The following is a 9,071-nucleotide window of genomic DNA, read 5'->3' on the forward strand; positions in this document are numbered from 1 at the left end:
AAATGGGAGCTCATTGGACTGGAAAATATATCTGCAAATATCAATGATTTTTATTTCATAAAGTTTCAAGAAGGGAACAAATTTGGAGAATATTCTGAAGTTGGGGCATACTTATGTTGGGTCAAACTACATGAAGTTGGAAAGATGGTCTGAAAGATTGAACCTACGTAGCAAACCAAAAGAAACGGCTCATTTTGCTAGTCTACTAGGAAAACTATTATATATGGACTCAATTACGGAAGAAAGAGAACACATTAGTACATTACATATGCTAGGATAAGCATTGAAGTGCATCCTAGAAATACTCTACCAACAAAAATGACAGTTATTGACAGAAGAGGTAAGCCCACAGTCATATATGAATGGAGACCAAACAGATGTGCATTCTGTAATACTTTTGAACATGTCAGTAATCAATGTGAAAAAACAATTGAAGAACAAATGTAAATCTTGAAAGTTCAGAAACAGAATGATAGCCTAAAAGTTCAGGAGCAGAATGAAAAGCCCAGAAAAATGAAACTGAAGAATCAGGAACTGGAAAGCATCTAGAGGAAACTAAAAAGGAAGAAGATGATGAAAATGTTAAGAATTTAGAAGAAAGAGAAGATGAAAAATCAAAGAAATGAGAAGATGAAGAATCAGATAAAGAAGAAGAATTAGAGTGTGAAAATAAAGAAGAATTAGTGGAAAAAAAATGTGAAGAATTAGAGGATGAAATCAAGGGAAAATTAGCAGATGAAAGTGATAGAAAAGCAGTGGAGGAAAGTGAAGAGGAGACTATAAAAGTAGATCGAAATAACTCAGGCAAAGTTGAAGCCATTGAATGCGCAGCTCACAAACAAACATCATCATATGCAATAGTTCAATCATCAATAGTAAAGCCTAAACCCAAACAGGTGAGGATGCGACGTAAATATAATCGCTGGAATTCGAGAAATACAATTTGGGTTTTGAGGAATGCAAATTGAGATTCTAAAACAGAGTAAGAGTAGTCGAAGAGAAAGTTCACAACAGAATCAGAATTTTAAAACTGTAGGTCTTGTATGTTTTTGTTGTTTTTTACTGTAATCTTTGTTTGTTTGTTGTTTCCAATCAGATACTCTAGGGTCGTTGTTTGTCATCTTTTAATCAAAAATAAAGATTGTCATTTTGACCCTCTTCCACTTTTAGAAATTTTAATGAAATAACGTTAAGTTGTTTTTCCTCCAAAAAAAAGAAAGTAGGAGTATATTTTTATCAAAACACAAAAATCAAAACGTAGAAATAAGAACTTAAAATCCCAGATAACCTAGAAGTTCAACATCGACTTATTTGTAAGTCTTTTTCATTTTTTTGAGCGTAGTTAACGTTATTATGTTTTTCACTCTTTTTAGATTTCTTTGTTGTTCCCGTAAAATTTACAACGTAACAAAAGAATTTCTAAAATCATCCATAATTTTATTAACAATAGGAAACACTTTAAATAACATTCCCATTTATTAATTAATAAAAAAACTCCAAAGTGAATAAGTTAATAACTCAAATAAAAACAAATTATCCACTAATTTAGGAAACAGTAAAACTAATTATCATAAATATGATATTAGACCGATTGATATTCAAGTATCAAATAGCCTTAACACATAAAGAAACACTTTTTTCATAGTATTGAAGTACTCTACAAAGTATTGAAATATCCAACCTCGTACCACACTAAACTACAACTACCTAACCTAACCTAACGGGTACCACATTTTCAATCAAGATCCAATTAACCGACCCGACCCGATGGGTACATGTCCCGAATACAAATATTTTCTCACATTATAAATTGACCGTAAAACTCTATCGTAAAATAATACCTTGAAGTTGAAGGATGAATGGATGAGAATGTTTGGAAATAGAATCTTCAATGCCACTAATTTGTCTATACTATTCTTATTCTTATTTATAATTTCAACCATTATCCATGACCCTTTCTCCTTTGAAAGTACTTTTCAACTAATCATGAAATAGACCAATTAAGCAATGGCAACTTTTTAACAAATTAATGACAGAAACAAGAATAATATCCATGCAGATGAAATTAAAGGAAAGATGGGAAACTTCTTTACCAATAAATCAGAAGAAGTGTGACTTCTCGGACGATTTCAATCCGAATTATGCATGTTATTAATCATAGTTATAACTTCCATTTATCCGGTTTAACACATGATGTTGGTACTTATTGGATCAGGCTTCAACGCGTTCTGAATCAGCCCGGTTTGCTCTTTTACATGAACCTGATAGAAACCAGTTGCAGTCGCAGCAGAAGGACCGCGTCCTACATATTTAATGTCCTCCATTTCGCCTCTTCCGATATCTCTCATGGCTGTCCACAAACGAGGTGCAACATAACTGTATGCCCCCATGTTCATTGGCTCTTCCTGACACCATACTATTTCTGCATCTGAAATAATGCATGAATAATTGTGGATTAGAATATATAATAATATCATGAATTGCCAAGTCTATATGAAATTAATTAACCATACTTGGATATCGGTTGAGTTCGCGCTGAATAACGTCGTATGGGAATGGAGAAAGCTGTTCCACTCGACAAATCGCAAGTTCCTTTCCATCACCATCTACTTTGTTTCTTTCCTCATCAAGCTCATAATAAATCTGCAAGTAGTTAATCATTGAGTTGTTTTATTATGATGAGACAATTGGAAAAAACAGCTTAATATTATGATGATCTGAAAAGTAATCTGATCCAAAATGATTATATACCAAACTAAGCAACAAAAGTCACTAAATTGTAGGCATACCTTTCCAGAACAAAGAACTAGACGTCTAATACCCTCCTCCAGATCAGAATGATTGTTCTTATCTTTAATAAGGCGCTTAAATTTGGTTCCTTGTTTGTCGAAGCCTGGGTGACCTTTGTTATCATCGAATTCTGATAGATTTGATTTACATTCCTTGTGTCGAAGCAGGTTCTTTGGAGCCATCACAATTAGAGGCTTACGGAATTCCCTGTGCAGCTGCACATGCATGAAGATCATAACAATGAGCCTATTTGTTATCCTTTTTCAAAATTCACATAACCTGGATCATCATCTAAACTATATCTCAATTATGATATAGAAAACAATCTTACACTAAACAAACAAAATCACTTCCCTTGATTGGATCATGAGTGTGACAAAATAGCAGCTTCTAAATAGACTCGATGATAAACAAGAAGAAAAGCTAGACTATAAACCACATGTGTGATCATGACAAAGAAAAACATCAATGATCATTCACCTGTCGTCGCAGAACATGGAAGTAGTTTGCAGGAGTCGTGACATTCACGATTTGCCAGTTGCATTCTTGAATCTGCTTACGGAGTGTTGGATCCATCTCTGGTATAACATATGGATGATCATCGCTCATCTGATTGAGTACAAATTTAACACATGAAATAAAACATTAGATTATATGATGATTAAGGCTATAGAAAAATAAATAAATAGCTGACATATTTCTAGAAGTAGAACAAGTCTTGTAATCATTTGACCAAATCTTCTTCTTTTTCTTCAAATTTTATCAATGGCCTCAACACAGTCAATCAATCGAATAAGTATGCACCATATATATATATACCTGAAGATATCGTTCCAATCTTGCACTTGAATGTTCCGGACCCTGTCCATCATAACCATGAGGTAAAAGAACAACAAGCCCAGTTTGACGCAACCACTTTGCCTCACCACTGCTGTAGAACTGATCAAAAATGACTTGAGCTCCATTAGCAAAATCACCAAACTGAGCTTCCCATATAACCAATGCATTTGGATTTTCCATTGAATAACCCAATTCAAATCCCAGAACCGCAAACTCAGAAAGTGAACTGTTTGTTTATCCATTATTCATTCATTCATCCATTCATCCAAAAGAAAAAAAATAGAAACCACCACATAATTAGACATCTTAAACATTACCTATTACTGACAGTAAACATCTCCTCATTTTGATTCATTGTAACATGATCCAATGGACAATATTTTTCACCAGTTTCCTGATCATGAACCACTGCATGCCTATGACTGAAAGTACCTCTCTCGACATCTTGACCACTCAACCTTACATGGTTACCTTCAACAAGTAATGTTGCAAAAGCAAGTGCCTCCGCGACAGCCCAATCAATACCTTCCTCATTTTCAATCATCTGTGACCGATCTTTAAAAATCTTGTTAATGGCCCTATGAGCATTGAAATTTTCTGGAAGAGTTGTGATTGCTTTGCCAACATTCTTCAAGATATCTGGTTTCACCCTTTAACAGTATAATCAAACAATATTTAGATGATTAAGAGATTTGTAAATAAGATGATAGTAAAGATAGAACAAATGAATTGGTTAACTACCCTGTGTTACGAATACGCGACAATTGTTCGGGAGATTTGAATCCAGACCAATAAGCAGAAAGCCAGTCTCTTTTCTTTGGAACATAATCTTTACTGGCTATGAATTCTTCATTGAGGATTGCACTGATTTTCTTATGTATTCTATCTATATCTTCGTTTGCTATTTCACTAGATTCTAGAAGTTTCTTTTGGTAGATATCAAGTGCTGATTCGTGATTCCGAATCACCTACAACATACAAACAGACAACAAAAATCAAACCATTAACTTAGATTAGTGTTTGATTCTTTTTTATGTAAACTCATATAGTCTACTTTCATTCATTTTACTCGATTCTTTAAATCTAAATTGATATTTGAGCTTGAAATATGACTCTTTCACTTATTTGAACTCTCAACATTTTGAATTGTGGAATATGTAAACTTGTTTGTGAGGCTTGTCCTAAAAATATGAAAAGTTTGTTTTTTTAAACTAATTTATTAATAAAATTGAATTTTCATTTCGCCACTTCCCACCACTCATACATACATTTCGCAATTTCACCCCTACATGTTGTCGCCATATAAATTTTTATTTTCAACTCCGAACGGTTGAATCTCATTTTGTTCCTTCTTCGAATAGTTAAACAGAGTTCAACCTTTTGAAGTTGAAAATGTGAAAAAAAAATATTTTCTTAATCCAAATACCATTTAATTTAATTTACACAAATTAATTAAAAAAATATCATGAAAGAATGAAAATGAATGTTTTCTTTATTTGTGACAAAGTTTTAAATAAGTTAGAATCCTATATATAGCCCAATTTAACCTTTGAGTTTCATTCAAACAATCCATAATTCAATGGGGGCAAGACTTATTGAGGTCAAAGTTCAAACATCAATAATATACTTTAATTAAAGTTGGATGGGATTGTGAGACAACCTCCTTTATAGATTTAAATCTGATTTAAAATATAATAAGGTTTAAGGTAAAAATAATATGAAAAAATAATAATATATGTCATTACACTTTTCATTTTATCTAAAATAAAAGTTTCTTCCACATTTTGTAAATAAGTTTAACAATAATCTTCTTCAATAATTTATGTTTATCCTACAGAATTCTTAATAGTTTAAAATCTTAATACAAAAATATAATAATTTATAATATTAATACTTAGTTCATTATAATTACACCACTTTTATTTTTTTATAATATATAAACTATTTAAAAAATATATATTAATTAATTTAAAATGTCATTGTAATACTACTATATACAAATATAATATCATTAATTACTTTGTTTCGTATTTAAACTTGTATTTATTATATTTAAAATATATATATATATATATATATATATATATATATATATATATATAGATATATAATTAATAAATAGTTTTAATATTTTAATAAAAAATAGTTGATACATTATATTTTTACATCTTTTTTATTTTTAATAATTAATATTATTATATTACAAAATTAATTATAAAAATATTTATATATATTTAAGTAATGGTATTAATATTTAAAATTAAATAAAAAAAAATCATCAATATATAATTTAGAAAGCATTTGTGGGTAGTTAAGAAAAATAACTAAACTAAATTTTATAATAATAAAACATATAAATGATTTAAGCAACGAAAATAAAAGCAAGATAAAAATGGTCATGTTCAAAAAAATACCAGGACATTTTAATGGAATATTGTAAACTAAAAATCAAGTTTATATCAACATTTTTGTCCTAAACATGTCATGTTTGGGACATTTTATGGTCTTGCTTTCGTTCCTGAATATGGTCATTTTCGAGAAAATTACCATATTTTTTAAATTTATTACATTTTAGTATGATTTTTTTTATTTTTCTCTTATCTACGAGAGTGATTGGCCAAATCAGATACATATTCTTATTTTCGTTTCCAATCTTGAGAGTTTATAAGAATAATATGAAAAAACAACTAAAAGTATAAATGTGTGTGACTGACCTTGTACATCTTAGGCTGAGTAAAAGACGGTTCATCAATTTCATTATGTCCAAATCTTCGATAACAAACAATATCAACCACAACATCACAATGAAAAACCTGTCTCCATTCCGCAGCAAGTTCACATACATGAACAACCGCTTCCAAATCATCGCCATTAACATGAAAAATCGGAGCATCAAGCGCCTTAGCAACATCAGTACAATACTGAGAAGATCTTCCTGATCTCGGATCAGTCGTAAACGCGACTTGATTATTAACAACAATATGAATCGTTCCACCAGTTGTATAATTCGGAAGTCCACTCAAATGTAACGTTTCATAAACAACACCTTGTCCAGCAAAACTACCATCTCCATGCAGCAATATTCCCATGTTCTTGGTCCTGTCTAAGTCGTTTGAGTAATACTGTTTAGCTCTAGTTTTTCCAATTACTACAGGATCAACTGCTTCTAAATGGCTAGGATTCGCAACTAACGATAGATGAATTCGTTTACCTCCTCTTGTTGCACGATCATATGATGTTCCTAAATGATATTTCACATCTCCTGTTCCTGTGTATAAACCGATTTCATCAACAGGTTTTGTTCCACTGCTGAATTCACTGAAGATTTGTCGTAATGGTTTGCGAACTACGTTTCCTAATACGTTCAATCTTCCTCTGTGTGGCATTCCAATTACTATACTTTCCACGCCCAGATCAGCTGATCTATCGATTAATTCCTTCATGCCTGGAATCAATGTTTCTCCTCCTTCAAGACCAAATCGTTTAGCTGCTGTCCATTTCGTGGCTAGGAAATTCTCGAACTGAGAACTCCATATGAGTCTGTCAAGCATTACCAATCGTCTATCTCTATTGTAATGAGTAGGCACAGGGGTTTCAATTTTTTCTCGTAACCAGTTGCATTTATCGCGATCTGCTATGTGCATGTACTCGTAACCAATGTTTCCACAATAGGCTTGTTCAAGACGAGTTAAGATTGTTCTCAATGTTTGTACAGGACGGTTCTCTGATAAAAAACCAGACATTCTCCACACTCCAAGGAAGAATTCTCTATCGAGATCTGCTTCATCGAATCCATATAACGCGAGTTCTAAATCCTCGGGTATTTCTCTGTTTTCTAAATTCAGAGGATCTAGTTTCGCTTTCATGTGACCATTTACTTGATAGGATCTTACGAGTAATAACAGTCTCATACTTTCTTGAATTGTTTGGCCTGATATGCCTGGTGAAGTTGGTGCTTGACCGACGAAGTTTCTGAAGAAATTGTCCCATGATTCGTCGACACTGTTGGGATCTTCTTCCCATGCTCTTTGGAGTTCTTCGAGATATACACTACTTGTTCCGTCTAGGAAACTGTCTGTTAATCGAGAAAGTGGGACTGAACGAGGGACTGGTGGTGAAGATTTGAAAGTAGAAGAATGGAAATATTGATTTTGTGGAGATGATATTGTTTTCCTGATAGCATAAGGTATGGATTGCGATATAGTTCTTCTTTTAATGGCGAGTTTTGTTATATTACTTCCAGCTCTAATCCACCACGCCATGGTTGATCGATCCACCACTGATTGGCTCGAACAATTATGGAATTGTAACAGGATTGAATTTACATTGGAGGTTGGTTATGAATGATGAATTGGGATTTGAATGAGAACCAAGAGAAAAGGAGTAAGGATGACATAGTCAAGATCTTAGGATGATGAATAGCATAGAGAGAAAGTTGGTTAATAGCCGAGAAGTGGGGAAATTCAAGAGTTTTTCAGTTACATTTGCATGCAATTTTTTTTTTTTTTTTTTTTTAAAAAAACTGAATAATATTATGGATTCAAGAATAAAGAGTTACAATGTAGATGAATACAAAAATGGAATAAAAGAAAGGTTTAAAACTCGAAGCCATTTTTAGGTAATGCAACATTGGGCAAGGAGATGGGTCGGTTTGACATGTCTACAGCAGGGTTTGACTATGAGGTAAGCTTAGCAAGCCCTCGAGCTTTGGGCGCACTAAGGAAACATATTTAATAAAAACATATAAGATATTTAGATAAATTTATATTTTTTTAAATATAAAATGTTATAACTTAATAATTTAATATACAAATTTAGATTTTTTAATTTTTATTTTTATTATCAACAAATATTTTATTATCAATTTTTAAAGTAAACTTAAGACAACAAAAAAAAATCATTTTTTTTCCTTTTTACTGAAGTTGGGATAGCCCAAACTCTCTGTCTAGGAGGAGGTAAATGTAGTTTGGTTTATTGAAAATACCACTTTGTCAATGCTTTTTTTTTTTTGGGTGAAATCTTGTTAGATAATGGAAATAGGCAGAAATTTTAAATTGGTTTATAACATAATCATGGATATTATTATTATTATTATGGTCTAATTAGTTATTTAGAACTCAATTTTGAATCATTAATCCCCTCATATATTACTCTAAACTTTGAACCGAGTTCTTGAAACTCGAATCTCCAATGTTTAGTGCTGGTCCGAGAATTTGACTGTCCTAGTGAACTAAAAAACTTTTTTGGCTACCCTAATTTTAGATTAAAATATTGTTAAAAATTGTTTTTAGTGTGGTTTGAACTTATAACAAAATAGTTTTTTATTTTTATTTTTAAGATACGTTAAAATTGATATGTTAAATTTCACTACAAATTTTATATTTTTAACCCTGCCAATGTTTGACAATGATAAGGATGATTTGGTGTTTTTCTATTATACT

General features: G+C 31.6%; 1 protein-coding gene across 1 annotated transcript; it reads right to left on the reverse strand.

The window, feature by feature from the left end:
- Positions 1-2,060: 2,060 nt before the first annotated feature.
- On the reverse strand, positions 2,061-8,107 carry LOC124919897 (2-oxoglutarate dehydrogenase, mitochondrial-like). Its single transcript, XM_047460263.1, has 8 exons — positions 6,345-8,107; positions 4,372-4,598; positions 3,948-4,280; positions 3,610-3,856; positions 3,271-3,399; positions 2,790-3,005; positions 2,514-2,643; positions 2,061-2,428 (listed from the first exon to the last, which is right to left on the reverse strand). Exons 1-8 carry the CDS (start codon positions 7,890-7,892, stop codon positions 2,184-2,186), a joined length of 3,075 nt encoding a protein of 1,024 aa, XP_047316219.1. The 5' UTR covers positions 7,893-8,107; the 3' UTR covers positions 2,061-2,183.
- Positions 8,108-9,071: the final 964 nt, after the last annotated feature.

This window comes from Impatiens glandulifera, chromosome 1 (genome assembly GCF_907164915.1).
Source record: "Impatiens glandulifera chromosome 1, dImpGla2.1, whole genome shotgun sequence".
Taxonomy (NCBI): Eukaryota; Viridiplantae; Streptophyta; class Magnoliopsida; order Ericales; family Balsaminaceae; genus Impatiens; species Impatiens glandulifera.

What these genes read in the sequence shown, in the direction of transcription:
- LOC124919897 (XM_047460263.1), bottom strand. Translation starts at nt 7,892, where the DNA reads ATGGCGTGGTGGATTAGAGCTGGAAGTAATATAACAAAACTCGCCATT. An exon ending in CTCAGCCTAAGATGTACAAG is followed by an intron (nt 4,599 to 6,344) that starts GTCAGTCACACA and finishes TGTATGTTGTAG; the next exon opens with GTGATTCGGAATCACGAATC. An exon ending in TAGTTCTTTGTTCTGGAAAG is followed by an intron (nt 2,644 to 2,789) that starts GTATGCCTACAA and finishes AACTACTTGCAG; the next exon opens with ATTTATTATGAGCTTGATGA.